The sequence below is a fragment of the Colossoma macropomum genome, unplaced genomic scaffold, assembly GCF_904425465.1.
Source record: "Colossoma macropomum unplaced genomic scaffold, Colossoma_macropomum, whole genome shotgun sequence".
Lineage (NCBI taxonomy): Eukaryota > Metazoa > Chordata > Actinopteri > Characiformes > Serrasalmidae > Colossoma > Colossoma macropomum.
In genome coordinates this window covers 20185479-20209272 of record NW_023494799.1, presented here as the reverse complement: position 1 = coordinate 20209272, position 23794 = coordinate 20185479, and the positions used below count along the sequence as shown (strand labels likewise).

At 38.1% G+C, this 23794-nt stretch overlaps 1 protein-coding gene across 1 annotated transcript in view; it reads right to left on the bottom strand.

Moving 5' to 3' along the window:
• Nucleotides 1-23794, bottom strand: part of nav2a (neuron navigator 2a) — a 343940-nt gene that overhangs the window by 45295 nt on the left and 274851 nt on the right. The window contains exons 23-33 of the mRNA XM_036587379.1: nt 23309-23466; nt 20714-20722; nt 19364-19542; nt 18407-18560; nt 18045-18210; nt 16240-16337; nt 15426-15521; nt 14522-14690; nt 14164-14399; nt 1021-1172; nt 148-219 (exon numbers count right to left, since the gene is read on the bottom strand). Coding sequence (XP_036443272.1) covers nt 148-219; nt 1021-1172; nt 14164-14399; nt 14522-14690; nt 15426-15521; nt 16240-16337; nt 18045-18210; nt 18407-18560; nt 19364-19542; nt 20714-20722; nt 23309-23466 — 1489 coding nt within the window. The remainder of the gene's footprint in view (nt 1-147; nt 220-1020; nt 1173-14163; nt 14400-14521; nt 14691-15425; nt 15522-16239; nt 16338-18044; nt 18211-18406; nt 18561-19363; nt 19543-20713; nt 20723-23308; nt 23467-23794) is intronic.

Here is a 23794-nt window from a genome sequence, read left to right as displayed (position 1 = left end):
AATGTGAATCTCAACACCGATGCCTGTGACGAGGTGAGCAGCCGCTCCTAAACTGCACTTTTTAAACATCATACACTCTTTTATCCTCAGTGCTGTAAAAAAAACACTGCACAAAGAGAGTCTGTTGTTTTGGAGGAGAGAGATCACCTGAAGTTGTGGTGGAGCTGCAGGTTTGGAGATGATGATGTGGCCTGACTCATAGTGCCGATGATGTATGGACTGCAAACAGAGAGAAAAGAAACATGTGCATCAATAAATGGGCATAAACAAAGGTAGAGCTTGAAGTGAGGGGTTTCTGATAAAGTGACCAGTTATGTATACACAGCGAACCCTTGGACAGAGTGATCTGATAGTGGCTGATACATGATGTGAAGCCACAGATGCGTGGATCTTCAATATATACATAATTTAATGTCATGAAGAAGAAGAGTCAGATGAGGCCATAATTTCTGTTTGAAAAATGCTCTTTTATTGAGAGCAAAGGAAAACAATGCCACTTGAAAAGCAATGGAAAATTGAGGTAGTTCACTCCTAGCCCTAATCTTTCTTCTGATGGTCACCAAACACAAACCCACTCTAACTAATCCAAATCTGGGCACAAAATAGCACACAGATACACCAAAATATGATTGGTGTATCTGTGTGTGTGTGTTTGCGTGACAGTAAGTGTTTTCTCTCAGCTCTGTGTGGTGATGTCATGGAGAGAAGTTTGTTTTTATAAAACACAGACATGTGACAGTGTGTGTCTATGTCTCTTTTCTAAGCAAACAGTTCCGTTAAAGGGGAACTCCACCGATTTTTACTATTTTCCGCATAATCAAGTGGTTAAGATGTAAACAGAGTCATTCAGAGTGGTTTGGTGCGAAACACTCCATTCTAGAGAAACTTACAGAGTCAGAATAGTTCACAGTGGTGGTGATAGGAACCAGACGTCCACCTCTAAAAGCTCCCTGACAAAAAGCTATTACATGAAATGGTTATGAATACACTGCCTGATGTCTGAGTGTGCGTGTGTCTCACCAGTGCTGGTATTTGTAGTTGAGCAGGCCGTTGAATATTTCCCCCAGAGAGCTGATGTGGTGCAGACTATCGAGGATTAGAACCAGAGGAGCTTCAGCGTCTGGCCCTGCAGAACACTGTTCCACTACTGCAGCTAAATACTGCCTCAACTCCTACAGAGAGAAACAATAAAAACAATATAGCTGCGAGCGGCAATGAGCGGTTTCAAGCATGCAACAGCAGTACGGGCTCTTCTGCAGGTTTAGCCCATTAGGCCTAAAAAGGCCTCAAGCTTCTGGTTTAGCCCATTAGGCCTAAAAAGGCCTCAAGCTTTTTGTTTCGCCCATTAGGCCTAAAAAGGCCTCAAGCCTTTTATTATATTAGGCCTAAAAAGGCCTCAAGCCTTTGTATAGTAAGTCTTTGTATAGTGAAATCTTTGAATGAATAAGCCTAAATAAAAGACAAGCAGTGCAATTTTTGACATAACATGTAATTAGAAAGTTGTTCATCTTAGTGGACTGAGTCACATGGCACCAATTGTTTATATGTGGGCCTTGTAATAACATTGTAATGGCATTTTTATTGATTTTTCAGTGTTTTTGAGTGCTGAAGGACCCCCAAAGGCCAATCTGGACCAAACTTGGCATACTCCATTAGAATCTCAATTTGTATAAATACTCAAAGTTTGAACATGATCTGACCAATGAATGTTGAGTTATAGCTAACCAAGCTAACAATGCCACGTATGCAGGAATTTGGTGATTAATTCACATGGCCCTGAGTAGAAATGTCAAAATGTTTTTGATAATTATTCACCTACAGATGCCAAAGAATTGTTCTAGTCCAACTTTGATAAGATTGGATCAAAATCCAGAGACTAGTTCGAAAAGTAGGGTTTTCAAACATTTATCGATTACAAAAAAACTATACAGATTTTTAATAAACATGTATAGGCAAAATTGTTTGTCACACTGTATTATAATAGGCTGTACGTGGAAATTGTAATAATATTGTAATAACATGTAATAATATGTACATTTTTGAAATTTGAAATTATATATAAGTGCTCAAGGTTTTCAGATGATACAACCAAAGACTGATGAGTTATAGCAAATCAAGCTGGCTATGCCATGGCCGCAGTGATGTATTGATGGAGCAACACAAGGTCGAGTGAAAAAGTCAATATTTTTTTGATAATTATTTACCTAGTCAGGCGACAGAGTATTTCTAGACCAAATTCGAGAAGTTTGCATCAAAACTCAGAGACTAGTTCGAAAAGCATGGTTTTCAAACAGTTAATGAATACAAAAAAACTATGCATTTTTATAATAAACATGCAATGGTAAAATTGTTTGGCATACTGTACTACATAAGATTCATACAGAGCATGGGTCAAAAATAGTAATAATATGTTCATATCATGTAATAATATATAATTTTTTATGAATAGCGCCCCCCAGTGGCGAAATCTGTTGAAACTTCACTGGTTGTTAGAAAGGGGCTACATGTAGACACCATTCAAGTTTCGTCATGATTGGTCAATGTTAAGCCGGTCAAAAGCCTGCTGAATGCTGATTGGCTGATGGCGGCCATAAATTTAAATGAATCAAATTGTCCTTCAAGATTCACTTATAGTCTGTCTAGTAGATGCTACATGCCAAGTTTCAGCTCAATCGGATGCACGGATGCTGAGAAACAGTTAACTGGCAATTGCCCCGCCCCCTAATGACGTATGCCCACCAAAATTGATATGCTACCACAGAATCTGGTCTTAAATGTGCATGTCAAGTTTCAATATTTAAGGCAGAAGCATTCTCCACTTATAGAGTTTTAAATGAATTATGAGCTATTTCAGAAGGGTTCATTAGCATATGGCAGCCATATTGTTTATAAAAGTCAACATTTTTTTGATAATTATTGAGGGTCAGACTCCTCTGAATTTTTTGATGCCAGACACATGAGGATTGAGTGAAAACCCTAGAACTAGTTCGCAAAAGTAGGTTTTGCATATTATGCAAATTAGCAAAAAATCTAAGTGGGCGGAGCTAAATGGTCCAAATTGCAAAGTTGTTTGGCTTGACCCAAGAAATCAGGCAAAAAAAGAATGTTGTCTCTAGACATCATGGTGTAGAAGTTATAAGGCAAAATGTGTTTTGATGCTCTATAGCGCCCCCCTTTGGCCAATCGGGGTCATTTTTGTTGCCTGGCGAGATGCACACAAACTACATCTAGCCACCAAGTTTGGTGCCTCTAGGCCTGACGGTCTGTTCTCCACAACACGTTTTTCAGGAGAAAAAGAATAATAAATATAGCCGCAAGCGGCAATGAGCGGGTTCAAGCACACAACAACAGTACAGGCCCTCCTGCAGGTTTAGCCTAAAAAGGCCTCAAGCTTTTGGTTTCACCCATTAGGCCTAAAAAGGCCTCAAGTCTTCTATTATATTAGGCCTAAACAGGCCTCAAGCCTTTATATACTAAGTCTTTGTATAGTGAAATCTTTGAATGAATAAGTCAAAATAAAAGACAAGCAGTGCAATTTTTGACATAGCATGTAATTAGAAAGTTGTTCATCGTAGTGGACTGAGTCACATGACACCAATTGTTTATATCTGGACCTTGTAATAACATTGTAATAGCAATTTAATTGATTTTTCAATGTTTTTGAGTGCTAAGGCACACCCAAAGGCCAATGTGGACCAAAATTGGTCTACTCCATTAGAATCTCAATATGTATAAATCCTCAAAGTTTGGACATGATCTGACCAGTGACTGGTGAGTTATAGCTAATTGAGCTAACAATGCCACGTATGCAGGAAATAATTGATTGATCCACATGACCCTGAGTAGAAAAGTTCAAATGTTTTTGATAATTATTTACGTAGAGAGGCCAAAGAATTGTTCTAGACCAATTTTGAAAAGATTGGATCAAAATCCAGAGACTAGTTCGAAAAGTAGGGTTTTGAAACATTTATCTATTACAAAAAAACGATACAGATTTTTAATGAACATGTATTGGCAAAATTGTTTGTCACATGGTAGTACAATAGGCTGTAGGCGAAAATTGTAATAATATTGTAATAACATGTAATAATATGAAATTTTTTGAAATAGCGCCACCCAGTGGTCAAATCTTTTGAAATTCGACTGGTTGTTAGAAAGTGGCTACATATAGACACCAGTCAAGTTTGGTCATGATTGGTCAATGTTAAGCCTGTCAAATGGCCTGCTGAATGCTTATTGGCCGATGGCGACCACAAATTTCAATGTATCCAAATGTCCTTACAGTCGCACTTGTAATCTGCCCCAATGATGCTGGATGCAAAGTTTGAGCTTGATAGGTTGTACGGCTGCAGAGAAAATGCCCTGTTTTTGTTGCTCCGCCCCCTAATTACTTATGCACACAAAATTCGAATGGCTACCTCAGAATGGGCTACTGACATGGCCTGTGAAGTTTGAAATTTTTTGGCTGAAGGATTCTTGAGTTACAGATTTTTCAATTAATTCTGAATTATTTTGAATTTATCCAGAAGGGTTCATTTGCATATGGCAGCCATGCTGTATGGAAAACTTAAAATGTTTTTGATAATTATTGACCTTGAGGCTCTTCAGAATTTTTTTACACCAAATGGATGAGGATTGGGCAAAAGTTGGAGGACTAGTTCGCAAAAGTAGGTTTCGCACATTTTGCAGTATTGCGAAAAATCTAAGTGGGCGGAGCTAAATAATCAAAATAGCCAAAAGGTTTATTTGGACCCATAGAACCAGGAAAAAAATATGGCTTGTCTGGCAAAAATCTGGTTTAGGAGATATAGACCCAAACACGTTGGCCTACGCTGTAGCGCCCCCTTGTGGTCGACTGGGCTGATTTCTTGCGCCTGAGTAGCGGGAGGGACTACTACCTATTGACCAAGTTTGGTGTCTCTAGGACTTACGGTTTGGGCTGTGCGTTCCGTTTCAGGGCGGAAAAAGAATAATAATAATAATAATAAGAAAAATTCTCACAATTCCAATAGGGTTCAATGCATTGCATGCTTGAACCCTAATAATAATAATAATAAGAAGAAGAAAAATCCGCACAATTCCAATAGGGTTCTACGCACTTCGTGCTTGAACCCTAAATATAGCCGCAAGCGGCAATGAGCGGGTTCAAGCACGCAACAGCAGTACGGGCCCTCCTGCAGGTTAATGTTTTGAAACATTTATCTATTACAAAAAAACGATACAGATTTTTAATAAACATGTATAGGCAAAATTGTTTGTCCCAATGTACTACAATAGGCTGTAGGTGAAAATTGTAATAATATTGTAATAACATGTAATAATATGTAATTTTTTGAAATAGCGCCCTCCAGTGGTCAAATCTTTTGAAACTCGACTGCTTGTTAGAAAGTGGCTACATATAGACACCAGTCAAGTTTCGTCATGATTGGTCAATGTTAAGCCTGTCAAATGGCCTGCTGAATGCTTATTGGCCGATGGCGACCACAAATTTCGATGTATCCAAACGTCCTTCAATGCACACTTGTAGACTGGCGAGAGGATGCTGGATGCCAAGTTTCAGCTTGATCGGATGTTCAGAGGCAGAGAAAATGCCCTGTTTTTGTTGCTCCGCCCCCTAATTACTTATGCACACAAAAATCGAATGGCTACCTCAGAATGGGCTAGTGACATGGCCTGTGAAGTTTGAAATTTTTTGGCTGAAGGATTCTTGAGTTACAGATTTTTCAATTAATTCTGAATTATTTTGAATTTATCCAGAAGGGTTCATTTGCATATGGCAGCCATGTTGTATGGAAAACTTAAAATGTTTTTGATAATTTTTGACCTTGAGGCTCTTCTGAATTTTTTGACACCAAACTGATGAGGATTGGGCAAAAACTGTAGGACTAGTTCGCAAAAGTAGGTTTCGCACATTTTGCAGTATTGTGAAAAATCTAAGTGGGCGGAGCTAAATAATCAAAATAGCCAACAGGTTTATTTGGACCCATAGAACCAGGAAAAAAATATGGCTAGTCTGGCAAAAATCAGGTTTAGGAGATATAGAACCAAACGCGTTGGCCTGCGCTGTAGCGCCCCCTTGTGGCCGACAGGGCTGATTCCTTGCGCCTGAGTAGCGGGAGGGACTACTACCAGTAGACCAAGTTTGGTGTCTCTAGGACTTACGGTTTGGGCTGTGCGTTCCGTTTCAGGGCGGAAAAAGAATAATAATAATAATAATAAGAAAAATCCGCACAATTCCAATAGGGTTCAATGCATTGCATGCTTGAACCCTAATAAGAAAAAGAAGAAGAAAAATCCGAGCAAAAGCAATAGGGTCCTACGCACTGCGTGCTTGGACCCTAAAAATCCGCACAATTCCAATAGGGTTCTACGCACTTCGTGCTTGAACCCTAATAAGAAGAATAATAATAAGAAGAAAAACTCTAAAAAAACAATAGGGTCCTACGCACTTGCGTGCTTGGACCCTAAAAAACTCTAACAAAAACAATATATATATATATATATATATATATATATATATAAATATAGCCGCATATATTGGGTCTTCGAGGCAGAGAGGCCGAAAAGAAATCAGAGTTTATCAACAGGCCTTCATTTGTCAAGAACTATGAGCACTGGCTTTAAAACCTAATATATGTTTATATTTCAATTTACTGATCTAAAAAGGTTTGTTGAAATACATGAGTAATGGTAACATTTCTGACTTTGTTGTGTTTGCAAAGTATTTAGTTTCTCCATGTTAAAGGCTTTGACAAGCAGGACATAAACAGAACCAATGGACCCATAAGGGCCTTTTAAGCATAAAGGACCTCAGTGAAAGTGGGTCAAATCGGTCCAAAGGTCTTCAAATGTTATGAATATTGATCAGGGACCTTTGTCAAAGATTTTCATTGAGTTTTGTTCAGATTGACCTTTTGACCTTGGTATTACAAGCTGTAGTCTTTACATGAATAATTCAAAATACCAGAAAAGGAGCACAATTTATGATATAACATGTAATTACAAAGTCAATTAGATCAGTGAACTGAATCAAATGACACCTTATTTATCTGTAGACTTTGTAGTATTGTTGTAACAACATTTTTAAAGATTTTAGGTGTTTTTGAGTGCTACAGCGCCCCCTATTGGCCAATTAGGAACAAATTTTGCAAGCCACATCAGAGTCTCGATGTATAAACAAACTTAAAGTTTTGAGATGTTCGGACCAATGACTGATGAGTTATAGCAATTAAAGCTAGCAATGCTATGGCTGCAATGATTTAGTGAAGGAGGGAGACCACAATGAGCAAAAAATGGAAAATGTGCTGGATAATTATTTACCTAGAGAGGCTACAGAGTATTTCTAGACTAGGTTTGAGAAGGTAGCTTCAAATTCCACGGAGTAGTTCAATAAGTGCTAATTTCAAACATTTGACGATTGAAAAAAAACTAAGCACTTTTTTAATAGACTTCAAATGACAAAATGGTTTGGAACACTGCACTGCATGAGGGCATCTAAGTTATTTGACCAAAAATAACAATCTGTACAAGATATACTTGATTTTCTGTAATAGCGCCCCCCAGTGGCCAAATATTTTGAAACTTCACAGGTTGTTAGAAGGTGGTGAGATAGAGATAGATATCAAGTATCATAAGGATTGGCCAATGCTAAGCCTGTCAAATGGCTGCTGAAAGCTTATTGGCCGATGGCGGCCACAAATTTAAATATTTCAAAGTGTCCTGAACGATTCACTTATAGTCTTTGGAATAGATGGTACTTGCAAAGTTTCAACTTGATCGGATGTACGGATGCTGAGAAACAGCTACATAGCATTTACAGCGCCCCCTAATGACTTATGCGCACAAAAATTGATAGGTGTCCTCAGAGTCTCTTTAGGAATAAGCCTGTCAAGTTTCAAATTTTTTGGGTGAAGGATTCTCGAGTTACAGATTTTTCAATTAAATAAGAGTTATTTTGATTTTTCCAGAAAAATTAATTTGCATATGGCAGCCATTTTGAGTAAAGAATTAAAAATGTGCTGGATAATTATTGAGGTTCAGGCTCTTCTGAATTTTTTGACACCAAAAACATGAGGATTGGATGAAAACTGTAGGACGAGTTCGCAAAAGTAGGTTTCGCATATTATGCAAATTAGCTCAAAATCTAAGTGGGCGGAGCTTAATGGTCCAAATTACAAAGTTGTTTTGTTGGACCCAAGGAATCAGGAAAAAAATATGTCATGTCTGGCAAAAATCTGGGGAAGGAATTATAGAGCCAAACGCGTTGTGTTGCGCAATAGCGCCACCTTTAGGCCGATTGGGCTCATTTCGCGAACCTGAGTAGCGGGAGGGACTACTACCTATTGACCAAGTTTCATGTCTCTAGGACTTACGGTTTGGTCTGGGCGATTTGTTTTATCGGAGAAAAAGAATAACAATAAATATAGCCGCAAGCGGCAATGAGCGGGTCCAAGCACTCATAAGCCCAAGAAGCTCTCATGCACTGAGCCAAAAGGCCTAATAAGGCCTAATGCAGTTTGGGACTTTGAGGCAGAGAGGCTGAAAAAAGGTCTGAGTTCCTTAACAGGCCTTCATTTGTCATAAACTAGGAGCAGGGGGCTTTAAACCTAATATATGTTTACATTTCAATTTACTGATCTACAAAGGTTTGAAGACATATTTGAGTAATGGTAAAATTTCTGTCTTTGTTGCTTGGCAAAGTATTTTGTTTCTCCATGTTAAAGGCTTTGATAAGCAAGACATAAACAGACCCAATGGACCCAAAAGGGCCCTTTAAACATAAAGGACCTCAGTGAAAGTGGGTCAAATTGGTCCAAAGGTCTTCAAATGTTATGATAATTGATCAGGGACCTTTGTCAAAGATGTTCACCGAGTTTTGTTCAGATTGACCTTTTGACCTTGGTATTATAAGCTGTAGTCTTTAAATGAATAATTCAAAATACCAGAGAAGGAGTACAATTTATGACATAACATGTAAATACAAAGTGATTCAAACTTTGTAGTATTGTTGTAACAACATTTTTAAAGATTTTAGGTGTTTTTGAGTGCTAAAGCTCCCCCTATTGGCCAATCAGGATCAAATTTTGCAAGCTACATCAGAGACTGAATTTATAAACATACATAAAATTTTGAGATGATTGGACCAAGGACTGATGGGTTATAGCAATTTAAGATAGCAATGCCATGGCCGCAATGATTTAGTGATGGAGGGAGACCACAATGAGCAAAAAATGGAAAATGTGCTGGATAATTATTTACCTAGAGAGGCTACAGAGTATTTCTAGACCAGTTTTGAGAAGGTAGCTTCAAATTCCACGGACTAGTTCGAAGAGTGCTAATTTCAAACAATTAACGATTGAAAAAAAAGTATGCACATTTTTAATAGACTTGTAATGACCAAAGTGTTTGGAGCACTGCACTGCATGAGGTCATCTAAGTTATTTGACCAAAAATGACAATCTGTACAAGATATACTTGATTTTCTGTAATAGCGCCCCCCAGTGGCCAAATGTTTTGAAACTTCACAGGTTGTTAGAAGGTGGTGAGATAGAGATAGCTGTCAAGTATCATGAGGATTGGCCAAGGCTAAGCCTGTCAAATGGCTGCTGAAAGCTTATTGGCCGATGGCGGCCATAAATTTCAATATATCAAAGTGTCCTTAAAGAATCACTTAAAGTCTTACTAGTAGATGATACTTGCAAAGTTTCAACTTGATCGGATGTACAGATGCTGAGAAACAGCTATTAAGGCACATTAAGCATTTACAGCGCCCCCTAATGCCCAATGTGCACAAAAATGGATAGGCTACCTCAGAGTCTCTTTAGGAACAAGCCTGTCAAGTTTCAAATTTTTTGGGTGAAGGATTTTTGAGTTACAGATTTTTCAATTAAATAAGAATTATTTAGATTTTTCCAGAAGGATTAATTTGCATATGGCAGCCATTTTGGTGACAAAATTGAAAATGTGCTGGATAATCATTGAGTCTTAGCCTATCCTGAATTTTTTGACACTCAAACTTGCGTGCTTGGACCCTTGACACTCAAATTTGCGTGCTTGGACCCTAATAAGAAAAACTCTAACAAAAACAATAGGGTCCTACGCACTTGCGTGCTTGGACCCTAATAAGAAAAACTCTAACTCTAAAAAAGGCCTCAAGCTGTGGGTCTTATTCATAAGCAGAGTGAATAGAACTGAAAGGAACTCAGTTCATCAAAAGATCTTAAGTTGCCTTAAACAATGAGTAGAGGTCTTTAAACACATTATGGGTTTACATTCATATGTACTGATCTACACCAGTTTGTAGAACATCCAAGAGGTCGTCAACATAGATGTCAAAACTACATGTCTAATGGCAGCATTTCTCACATAGTAGCACTTGCACACTGGATTGGTTCTATATTTACCCTTTGATTTGATGTAGGCCACAGTGAGGCCTAATGCACTCATAAGGCGCAGTAATGGTGTGAGGAGCTCAGTGAAAGTGGGTCAGAATTTGTCAGAAGGTTTCAATATGGTAAGATTATTGATCAGGGACCATATACGAGGCTGTAAACTAAGTTTTGAGTAGACTGACCTTTTGACCTTTGTATAATAAGTCTTTGTATAATGTAGACTCTGAATGAATAAACCAAAATAAAAGACAAGCAGTACAAATTTTCAAATAACATGTAATTAGAAAGTTGTTCAGGTCACTGAACTGAGTCAAATGGCCCCAATTATTTGTCTGCAGACCTTGTAATAACATTGTAATAGCATTTTAATTGATTTTCAAGTGTTTTTGAGTGCTGAAGCGCCCCCTAAAGGCCAATCTGGACCAAACTTGGCATCCTCCATTATAGTCTTCAGTTGCACAAATCAACCAAGAATGGACATGATCTGACCAATGGCTGTTGAGTTATAGCAAATCAAGCTAGCAATGCCATGGTTGCAGTAGTTAATTGATTAATTTTCAATACACTCAGTAGAAAAGTCAAAATGTTTTTGATAATTATTGAGGATCAGTGTCTTCTGAATCTTAAGATACTAACTTGATGATAAGTGGCAAAACATCCTGAGACTAGTTCACAAGAATAGGTTTTTCACATTATGCAAATTAGCTCAAAAACTAAGGGGCTGGGGCAAAAAGTGTCTGAGATGCACTTGTTCAGTACATCCCAAGGAATCAGCAGAAAAAGGAATTTTGTCTCTGTCTCACTCTGATCAAAAGTTACAGGCAAAAATATGAGTAAAGTTGAGAAAGATGAAAAGTTGAAACATAGGGCTAAAGTAAAGTATGAGTTCAGTGAAAGTGGGTCAGAATTAGTGAAAAGGCCACAATATGGTATGATTCTTGATCAGGGACCATATCCAAAGATGTTTACCAAGTTTTGGTCAGATTGACCTTTTGACCTTTGTATAATAAGCCTTCGTATAATGTAGTCTTCGAATGAATAAGCCAAAATACCAGACAAACAGTACAATTTGTGACAGAACATGTACTTAGAAAGTTGTTCAGGTGAGTGACCTGAGTCGTATGGCACCATTTGTTTATCTGTCGACCTTGTAATAACATTGTAATAGCATTTTAATTGATTTTTAAGTGTTTTTGAGTGCTAAAGCGCCCCCTAAAGGCCAATCTGGACCAAAATTGGCAAACACCATTAGAGTCCAAATATGTAAAGGTCCTTAAAGGTTGGACATGATCTGACCAATGACTGTTAAGTTATAGCTAATCAAGCTAACAATGCCACGGTGACTGTAATTAATTGATTGATCCACACGACCCTGAGTAGAAAAGTCAATATGTTTTTGATAATTATTTACCTAGAGATGCCAAAGAATTGTTCTACACCAAGTTCGAAAAGATTGGATCAAACTCCAGGGACTAGTTCGAAAAGTAGGCTTTTTAAACAGTTACCGATTACAAAAAACTATGCAGTTTTGTAAAAATATGCATTGGCAAAATTGTTTGGAATAACATACTTAATATGATACACAAGGATTTTCAAGTTAACTTGTAATAAAAGAGTAATAATATGTAATAATATGTTAATTTTTATGAATTGCGCCCCCCAGTGGCCAAATCTTTTGAAACTTGGTTGGTTGTTAGAAAGTGGCTAAATGTAGAGATCATTTAAGTTTCATGGTGATTGGTCAATGTTAAGCCTGTCAAAAGCCTGCTAAATGCTGATTGGCCGATGGCAACCATATACTTCAATGAATCAAATTGTCCTTATGGATTCACTTATAGTCTGGCCAACAGATGGTATCTGCAAAGTTTCAGCTAGATCGGATGTACAGATGCTGAGAAACAGCCATGTAGCATTAACTCCGCCCCCTAATTACATATGCGCACAAAAATCGAATGGCTACCTCAGAATGGGCTATTAACATGGCCTGTCAAGTTTGAAATTTTTTGGCTGAAGGATTCTTGAGTTACAGATTTTTCAATTAATTCTGAATTATTTTGAATTTATCCAGAAGGGTTCATTTGCATATGGCAGCCATGTTGTTTAGAAAAGTCTAAATGTTTTTGATAATTATTGACCTTCAGGCTCTTCTGAATTTTTTGACACCAACTACATGGGGATCGGGCAAAAATTGTAGGACGAGTTCGCAAAAGTAGGTTTCGCATATTATGCAAATTAGCTCAAAATCTAAGTGGGCGGAGCTAAATGGTCCCAATGGCAAAGTTGTTTGTTTGGACCCAAGAAACCAGGAAAAAAATATGTCTTGTCTAGGAAAAATCTTTTTTTAGGAGTTATAGGCCAAAACGCGTTGACCTGCGCAATAGTGGCCCCTTGTGGCCGACTGGGCTGATTCCTTGTGCCTGAGTAGCGGGAGGGACTACTACCTATTGACCAAGTTTCAAGTCTCTAGGACTTACGGTTTGGGCTGTGCTTTCCGTTTTAGGGAAGAAAAATAATAAGAAGAAAAACCCTGACAATTCCAATAGGGTTCAATGCATTGCATGCTTGAACCCTAATAAGAAGAAGAAGAAAAATCCAAGCAAAAACAATAGGGTTCTACGCACTGCATGCTTGAACCCTAAAAATCCTCACAATTCCAATAGGGTTCAATGCATTGCATGCTTAAACCCTAATAAACATACTGTTTAATTCAGTGTATGTAACTGTTTTGCTGAGCGCTGTTCATTTTACAAAATATTTTACACATTCTTTTTATTTTCCGGATGTATGTAAGCACGAAAGAACACAGGAATGAGAGTCTATGTGACAGAGAGTGAACTGCACACATCCTTATATGTGGAAAACTCATTCTCATGTATTTATAATTCTGATTCTTATTTTGATTCCGATTCTGATTTTAATCTCGATTTCATTTCTGATTGATTTGAAAAAAATGTACATTCAGATTTTAATAAGAGTTATACTCCGATTCCAAATCAATTCAATTCCTATTTTAATTCACATTCTGATTTTGATTCCAAATCCATTTTTTTATTTTAATTATGACTTTGATTTAATTTCTTTATTAGTTTTATTCAAATTTTAATTTCAGTTCTGATTTAGATTCTCACTGTAGTTTTGATTTGGACTTTCTGATTCCAATTAAAATTTAGGGTTTAATTCTGATTTCAATCCAATCTGAATTCTTATTTTGATTAAAATTTCGACTGAGATTCTGATTCCAATTTCATTTCTAATTCTGAATCCGATTTAGATTCTGATCCTGATTCCAATTTCGATTCTGATTTCAATCTCAATTTCATTTCTAATTTTCTGATGTTTCTTCAGATTTAGATTCTAATACCAACTTAGAGTACTGTTCTGATTTTAATCCAATTTCAATTCTTATTTTGATTCACATCCAAATTTTCATTCCAAATTTGATTCTGAATCCAATTCAGTTTTCTGATTTTGATTATGATTTTGATTCAATATCAGAGTTTTATTCAGATTCCAACTTCTGTTCCAATTTTAATTCTCACTGTGGTTTTGACCCCAATTCAAAATTAGGGTCTAATTTAGATAACAATCCAACTTGAATTCTTATTTTGATTCAGATTTCGATTGAGATTCTGAATCCAATTTCATTTCTGATTTTGAATCCGATTTAGATTCTGATCCTGATTCCAGTTCCAGCAGAGATTTTGATTTCAATTCTGATTCCGATTTCTGTTCTGATTCTGAGTTTGTAGTGTGAGCAGAGTGGTGGGCGTACCTTGCTGGATTTGTGGTCTACGTTGAATGTGACAATGTTGTCATCGCTGGGCGTGCGTCCCTCATGCAGTACGATGTGTTCAGCGAGCCGCTGGGCCAGGTGTGTTTTACCTGTTCCACTTGGGCCTGACAGGATGAGGCGCCGGTGCTCCTGCAGCAGAGACACGTACCGCTGCAGAACCGGCCGAGGGATCAACGTCTCAAACACCAGAGCGTCTACACACTGAGAGCGCACACCTGGACAATACACATAAAGCAAAAGAAAGCGTGGGGTGGGTAGGGGGGCTGTGGGGCTGTGATTATTCACCAAACTATGACTTTAAAATCAAGAACACACTGATATAGGCCCTTTTCGTTACCTCTCAGAGAGATGTTGATTGTGTCGTTCTCTCCCACCAGGTAGCCACAGGGAAGTAGTTCCGGCGTGTCTGCTCCGCTGGGTCTCAGCACATCCCCGATGCGATAACCCTCCACACTGTCTGAGCCTAGTCCCAGCTGACTGACCGGATCTACGTGCCTGATGTACTCCTACAGTCAGGAGGATGAAGGAGTACAGGTGAAACATCGTGCTAAAAGGTTCTCACTTACTTTAATTCAGCGATAGCCACATTAGCATGTCTGGGTAAAGTATTACTATGACTAATTAGCTTTTAACAGTTACAACAGCCCAGCTGTCATACCTGTTTATATCATTGCTATCTCTGAAACAGTAACTGTATAGGAGAAGAAAAAGTAGTCTTAGAGTCTATAAATGTAAAAACAAAAGGATTGCTTTTTTTTAAAAAAAAGCTTCAACGTTGTCTTAGGACAGCGATACAAAAGAAATATATAAACATATAAAATTGGATCTGCACATATATCATCAGTGTTCAGCAAAAACTTTGCATTTCCATTACTTTTTTACATAAAGACATAGTTTGTTATGCTTTCCCAGGTGGTTGCTAAGGTCCTCAGAAAAAGAAAATCTTGTTACATTAACTTCCATTACAAGTTCTTCTATAAAGCAAAGCAATATAATCTAGGTATTACTGACACAGATTACTACAGTAGACTACTGTATTTTTAATTTTTTTTTACTTTCTTTGTTTGGTATACTGTTATATGGTTTATTGTTCGGTTGATTATTTTTTTAATGTTTGGATTGTCTTTCTTTTCACTTTATTTGTTTGCCTCATGTAATGTCTGTCTTGCTTTTTCTTCTCCTGTAAATATACCATTTTGGAGATGAAGGTTTTGATCCGATATATGTAATGATGTGCTTACTTTAAAAAGCCGTCTGACCACTCCGTCCAGAACGTTCCACTTGGTTTTTCCGCTCACCCCAATACAGCCAATCATGAAGTCCCGTGGCCTGCATTCCTGAATCAGAACCAGAATCCGAATCAGCCAATTACGCTTTCACATACAAGGAATTTATTCAGAGTGTGCGAACAAAAAACTGAATATCTGTATACTCCACTATGAGCAAAAAAATGAAAACATTTTAATGGTTTTAACAACAAATCATTAAATAAATAGATGCCGTAAGTCAGTGTGTGAGAGTTTTTCACTTTTATTTCTTCAAATGTTGACGTTTTGTGTGTAAATGTGCAGACAGTCTTTTACAAAAAGAAGAGTCAGTATTGATCCACTCAGCACTGACAGCTTCAAACAGCTGAAAAACACTGCTGAGCTAGTTTGAGTTTAATGTGAGAACAAATATTCTCTATAGGGTTTAAATCTGGACTGACCAGCCAAAAATATCAGAAATCAGTAAAAACCACTATATTTTGGGCTTGGAACATTTTTGCATGGGATGTGCTAATTAAAATGTAAGTAAAATATATTAAAATACATAAATACATACAGCAATGTAAAATAAAAATATGCAAAACAGTACAGGTTCAGGTAGAACAAACTAGCAGAAGATGGTTTACGAAATATCTATATTGAGTATTAAAAACATATATAGCAATGAATAAAGTGTGTGCAGTTGAGTGCAGTACACAGCATTTATGTGAAGCAAGCAGTAGAAACCAGCAGTTTATATAAAGAAAATAAACAAATAATGCAGAGTTCAAACAGAACGCAGACTGACCTCTCTCCATGGTGCGTCTTCCTGCAAATTGACCACAATCTTCACGTGCCGGCCCTCTGTACGGAAACTGTCACCTCCAGCATCGTCCAGCAGCATGTCTAAGACCGGAGGGAGGAGTATCAGCACAAGAAAACATAAATTCAGCTTTTAAGTTTGAGAACCAACCTCACAGTTTCGTGCCAGTCCTTTCAGTCTCAGTCATGTTTTACAGTGAATCAAATTGTAAAATAATTCCAGAAGGGATCCCTTTTTTATTGATGGTCATCACCTCAGCTGAAAGTCAGTTGTGATTGGTCTATTTACATTCATTAAATCAGCAGTTTGTCTCCATGACAAGATTCTAATCCACCATCTTAAATACTGGGCAGGCCTCTCACCCACAGTTTTAAAATGGCTTAAATCATATTTAGTTAACAGACAGTTCTTGGTTTCACTGGGAAATCATTCATCAAAAAAATTTAACATTTCTTGTGGAGTCCCACAAGGTTCAGTTTTAGGGCCTTTGCTTTGGTCCTTTACATGTTACCTCTAGGTGATGTCATTAGGAGACATATAGCTATGCTGACGACACACAACTATACATTTCCATTCCTTCTGATGATCAAGACTCTGTAGAGCTGTGTCTCTCAGTGGATGTCTCAAAATATTTTATCTTTTTATACTGATCGTAGGTACTAAAACTCAGAGAAAGCTGCTTTATGAGAAGCTCGGCTCTTTAGCTTCATATATCAAATGTGCAGCAGGAAACCTGGGTGTGATCTTAGAATCTGAGCTCTGTTTTACCTGCATGTAAACACAGCCAGTCACTAAAGTAGCTTTAATAATTTGAGAAATATCACTAAAGTTCGGCCTTTTCTCTCTCAGAGCGATGCTGAGAAACGTGTAGCTCCGTTTGTTCAGTAGTTTCATCACTGTAATGATCTTCTTACTGGAGAAAACAATCCATCCTGTATAACTACAGAATGCAGCAGCACGGATCCTCACAACACCAATACAGAGAGCTCATATCCCCCCGTTTACACACTGTAGTAACTACCTGGATCTTTTAGGAGAGATTTAAAGCTCTGCTGCTGGTTTTTAAAGCTCTAAATGACCTTAAAGCTCCTAAATGTCTGTCTGTTTATGTTTGCAGATACTGGTCTCTGCAAACACTTTACGTAAAATACACAAAACATAGAGAGACTCTTATTCTGCTTCTACACGGTGGAGCTCAGTTCACCTTTTATCAGACAGTTAAGCTCAGAGCTCGCTTTTAATAAACATCCGAAAAAACAGCTCTTTAACTCAGCGCTTCATTAAAACTCTACGGCTCTTCTGATCTGTCATTTTTAAAATGACTTTAAAGTAGAACTCATAATTGTTTGTATTACTGTTAAGTCACTTGTTAGCAATCACAAAACACTGTAATGATCCATGCTCAGGGCTGGGTAACTGTGTGTTGTTATTGTGTTCAGATAATGTTGTACGGTCTGCTTGGTTACTGCCATGTTTTAAATTAGTCATGTTCATGTTTCCAGTCTGTATGCAGCCGTGATGGTCTTGGAGGAGCTTTTTATACTATTAAGTGCTGTAGTTCAGAAAGTGCCTCGTAGCTTTGGTTATTGGTAAAGGTGGAATTTTGGTCGGTCAATATGAAGACTTGAATTTTTACAGAAGACTGTGGATGTTTTTCCATTTTTGTTTATGGTTTTGGTTTATTTCTTAATAAGATATCAATATCAAACAGTAAATTTGAGCAGTCATTGTGGGAAAAGCAATGCCAAATGTAGGTGCCCAATTTGGAACATTCATACGGCGCCACTTACCGAAGCTGGTGGACTCGGTGAGGTTGAGGCTGTGCTGCGACAGGCCGGCTGTGGGTGTCTGAGAGTGAGGGGGGTTAGAGAGTGAACTCTGAGATGATGCTCGGCCGCTTGTCTGGCTCTCGCTCTTCAGGCGATCGTTCTCCGCCTTCAGCTTCTCTATTTCAGACTAAACGAACAAACGCAAACATTTAGAGACCATCTTCACCTCAAAAACACTTCATCAATCAGTTTAAAGGAAAGGAAACTGAAAGGAGTGGAGAAACCGTGTATAAAAAAGTGCAGATTCTAAGCTTTCAATCGAGACACATTAGTGTCTTTTAGTAGAAAAGGAGATGTGGGTAACTGTTTGTGGGGGGGGTCACCTGCATGCGGTTCATGGCCTCTCTCAGTTGGTCCAGCTGGTGGGCGGAGCTTAGCGCCTCTAGCCGAATGTCTGTCAGCTTCATCTCCTTCTCCCGGAGCTCACTGCGCAGCTGCATCACCGTCTCAGCCTCTCCGTCCAAACAGTCCTGCAGCCTGCAGACAGTAAACAGCTCAGACACCAGAACTCAGCACATCATTACTGAAAGGCTCGTCTATGCATGTACACACTGCATTCACTCTGCTTTCACCACGCTTACTTACTCAACGAGTCCACACTTCAGTTCCTCTCTCCTAACTACAGAGCTTAAATATTAGTAAATACTGAATTACTCATAGTACATACTGAGTAATTCACAGTAGATATCAAACACATTTATAGTATATACTGAATAATTCATACTAGATACTGAATAATTCATATTAGATACTGAATAATTCATAGTAGACACTGAATAATACATACTAGCTATTGCATATATGGTATATACTAAATTATTCACAGAGGTTATTGAATAATTAATAGCAAATACTGAATAATTAATAGTAGATACTGAATAATTTATAACAGATGTTGAATAATTTATAATAGATGCTGAATAATTCATAGTACATACTGAGTAATTCATAGTAGATGGTGAATAATTCATAATAGATGCTGAATAATTCTAAGTAATTACTGAATAATTCATAGTAGATGGTGAATAATTCAAAGTGGTTACTGAATAATTCATAGTAAATGGTGAATAATTAACAGTAGATACTGAATAATTCATGGTAGATGCTGAATAATTCTAAGTAGTTACTGAATACTTTCTCGCATTTGCTGAATAATAAGTGCACATACATATTCAATAGCAGATGCTGAATAATTAAGAAGAAATTAATATTAGTTACTGAATGAGTCCAAAGGGCTCCCTAAAGAGTTTAAATGTTTATCATTCATAAGTGCTGCGTACAGTGAATTAGAGTGCGAGTTCCTGAGCAGTGGAGCGGACATGGTGGACGCGGTGGAGCCATTGTGGGTCAGTTTTGGGGAGGAGGGCAGAGAGTCGGTCATTTCCTCGATGTCCGAGTGTGAGGAGGCTGATTTTGGAGATTTCTTCTTGGTGAAGGCCTGCTTAAAGGAGCTCCGCAACTGCAAACAAAGAGAAAAGACAAAACAGAACATGAATGAGAAGAATTGTGAAACTACAACAGCATCATCAGGAGTGCTGGAGCACGGAGTGGGGGAGTGGAGGGCCAGGGTGCGGGGGTAGGGTGGTGGAGAAGAGCAAAAAACAGGATAAGCAAGAAAAGGGGGGGGGTTATGCATACTTTCAGTGACTGTCTCTACCTTATCACTTGCGTTATGCTTTGTTACTGTTACAGTTTATTTATACACATAGAGGCCACTTTATCAGAAACACTTGCCTTATAGCTTACTTGTTGGCCAGTTTATTAGAAACACCAATCATCTAGGTGCACTTGGTAGGTTTACAGTTACAAACTGTATATATTAACTATATATTGTGCACAGTCCACTCTGGTCTCCGTATTTATGGCATTTGGTTGTATTTATTGTTGGGCATGAGCATAATTTTCCACTTGCCTAGTGTATTTATTGAATACATCACATTTACTGTGCTGTAATTTACTAAGTCTTGTTTAACTGCACCAATTCCATTCACTGTGCATTTATCACTCTGTTATTAATGTACTGCATTGCACTGTCTTGTTAAACTGTACTGCACGCAGTTTTGGTCCCTCATGATATGTGCATCTGCAGGTAAATTATACTCAGAAAACATTTTGCAGGGGTTCTTACAGTGGTCCTGAAAGTCAAAACATAACAGCATTTAGGAGGCAAACTAAAGATGAATACAAAACAACATTAAGGGAGAACAAAAAGCATGAATTTATTATGTATGTGTTCTCCATTAATGCTGCTGTGTTCTTGACTTTTGCTTTGCTCCATAAACGCTATTGTGTTTTGTCTTTCCGGGCCACCTGAGGTTATTCTGAGGGGACAAGGACAAAAGACTATTTAAATTTTTCTTCTGTATGTCACATATCTTAATGTATGTGCTGTTATCTAAAGTGACTAGATGGAAATATAAAAGGGCAACAGTAAAAAAAAAAACAACCCATCACAGTTTAAGGCATAGAAGCATCCCTTTAATACAAAGGCAAAAGAGTGAGAAGCAATAGAGAAAGAGCAGGGGCAGACAGCAGGGGGCATTAAAGCTACCAGGCTAAAGGAGGTGTTAGTACTGCAGCGCATTAGCTGGGAGGGATGTAGCAGGGTTTGCTAACACATACGCTCTTACCTCATACACCTGCCAAAGCCACGGCACGCAAGAAACAGAGAAACAGAGACACAGAGAGGACATTTCAGCTGCTGGGTGGAAGCGTGATAGAGCCACGGAGCACAGACCACACACAACAACAGAAAATCCCTATATTTATAATCTAATAATCTAATCTGACTAGCTAGCAAGTGTGCTAAAGAAACAGCTTGGCAAAAAAATCAAATCTAATTCTCCCCAAATACAGTCGATCAGCTGAGACGTCTTTGGTGTCTGAAGTTTACTTCTACAGGTTTAGCACTGGAGCTACGAGGCTAATGTAGCTAACAAGTAATGGAAGCTTATACCCCACCAATTAGCACAGTGCTAACTGCATGCCTAAATCTAATCATGTGGAGTTGTTCAGTGATCTCTAAAAGACTTGATTATGCGGTTTCTGACACTGTACACCCTTAAAAATGGTTCTTCAAGGGTTCTTTAGTAAAATGAATGCTTCTAAACAGAACCATGAACAACTAATGAACCATGTGAATATATAAATGCTCCTTTGCAAGTTTTGCCTATTTAAAAAGGTTCTCCAAAGAACCTTTTTGGTATTATATTGAAATATTTTTGTTAAGATATACTGCATAATATACTCTTATCTATAGACATGGACTAATGTATGGACAAAGATGGTTACTATCACTGTTTTAGCCAGGCTTTTGAACATTTCTGTATATTTTTTAGACTCCAAACATGTCTTGGCACACTGAGTAGAATTGAGCACATTTGGATTAAGGGAAAAACTGTATATATTTTCACCAAGCTAATCCTTTAAACTGCAGAATGAAAAGGAGACAGGATGAACTCGGTAGGGAGAAAAGTTCTTCCTTGTTATTCACAGGTTTCCCTGAAAGACAACCCCCAAACACTGTCCTCTTTTCTAACACAACTGGACCCAGAGATCACCCCTGAGGCACGCCACCACTAACAGTGTAATACTGGCACTAAGAATCAACGTCTAAGGGACTAAGGAGCACACAACATTCACATTAGCCTAGGTAATACCACATGGAAAAGAAGGACTTAAAGTCCCAGGGAACACAGAGTAAAATGTATATAATAATATTAAACATCCAGCAAAGCTTGAATGAAAAATATAAGTCATAACTATGATAAAACATGGCTTAAAAACTGCTAATCAGCTCTATCGGAGAACTGTGTGGGCATAGCTGATGAGCAGCTTGATTGACAGCTCTCTGTCCAACACTCCTAGCCTGCTCCTCATACAGAACTGATCATAATTCGTCTTTTATGTAACGCTAAGTGGATGGAAAAAGTCATCCAGATGGACAGACACGCGTAAATGAAGGAATGAACAAATGAAAAAAATGTAAATGTTGATAAACGAGTGAACGGGCGACAGGCTGCTACAGACAGGTGGGCTAGCATGCTAGCTTCTGGTTATGCTGGGTTAGCTTAAGGACCGCCCAGTTTACATGGAGAGGAGAGAAATATACTGAAATATATCTGTCAGTTATTGGTCAGTGGAACATTATTCATAGGGTAAATTTAGTAAATGTTTACTGTTTGTCTGCAAGAACACGATTAACCTGATTAGAAACAAAACACAGATTTAGGTTCCCTGGTTCTTCAATAAAAAAGGTCTATCAACATAAACTGCCAGTAATCCTTAAGGTAATTCATTATCTTGTAGTGCTCCCAAAACTACTACTACCTGAAAAATACACACGCTCATGGCATATGAGTATTTTTCATTTTGAAACATACATATTAATCACCAGACTCTTCTGTTCCAACACAGGACACCAGCTGTGGCCAGTGAAAAACAAAAACCCAAAATTAAGCCCTATCTGGGGCTTTCAAAGGGGAATTTCAATGATTTATCAAACTTTCTGTAGAATTCAGTGGTAAACAAAGTTGTTCAGAGCTGTTCACAATGTAGATTTCTTTACAGTGGTGGTGATAGATACCAGGGGTCACCATGTCTACAACACAAATACAGACATTTTATTTACTATCTAAAACCACCAGTGAACCTACAAGTGTCTTCTGAGTTTTATATGAAATGTTGATGATGGAAAGATTAAGAATAAGTTTTCTTTGCAATCTATTTTGCCTCACAATGCCCTGCACGTACCCCTCCACAATTAATGGAAATGGATTAAAATAGTCAAAACGTTTCCACAAAACTATCATAAAACAGCGTCTCAGACATCAGGCAATGTATTCATAACCATTTCACATAATAACTTTCTGTGAAGGAGTTTTTAGAGGTGGACGTCTGGTTCCTATCACCATCACTGTGAACAATTCTGACTCGGTGAGTTTCTCTAGACCGGACCGTTTGACACCAAACCAATCTGAACAATCTTGTTTACATCTTAACCAGTTAATTATGTTATATTTTTTGAAAAACTGATGGAGTTGCCATATAGGTGTGCTCTCTGTAGGGAATGTGTTAACTTTTTTCCACTTAGAAAATCAACACAGCTGTAATTTGACTGGAGTGTTCAAAGTTTTGTATTATGACTGCATGTATGGCCTGCGTGTGTATCTGTCTTTAACAGCACGCTAACCCACAGTGTGTGTGTGTGTGTGTGTTGCACTAACCCAGTTCTTCTTCTTCTTCTTGCTGCTATTGTCAGGGTTCTCGATGTTGGAGCCCATGCTAGAGTGGCTGGTTGTGCTGGTGACGCTGGACATGCTGTCAGAGGAGTGCTGTCTGCGCATACGCAGCTCTGGCTGCATGCACGCCGAGCCGTTAGAACCTGCAGAACCAAAAACAAGCCACATATAAACCATTAGAATCTGCAGAACCAAAAACAAGCCACACACTGAACCACTGGAGCCTGCAGAACTAAAAAAACATACTGAGCTGTTAGAACTTGCAGAACCAAAACACACTGAGCTGTTAGAACTTGCAGAACCAAAAATATTAATTGAGCTGTCTAAACTTGTAGAACCAAAAACACACATGCTGAACGTTTAGAATCTGTAGAACCGAAAACAAGCCACATGCTGAGCCGTTAGAACCAGCATAAACAAAAACATACATGAGGAGCTGTTAGAACCTGCAGAACCAAAACACACCCTCAC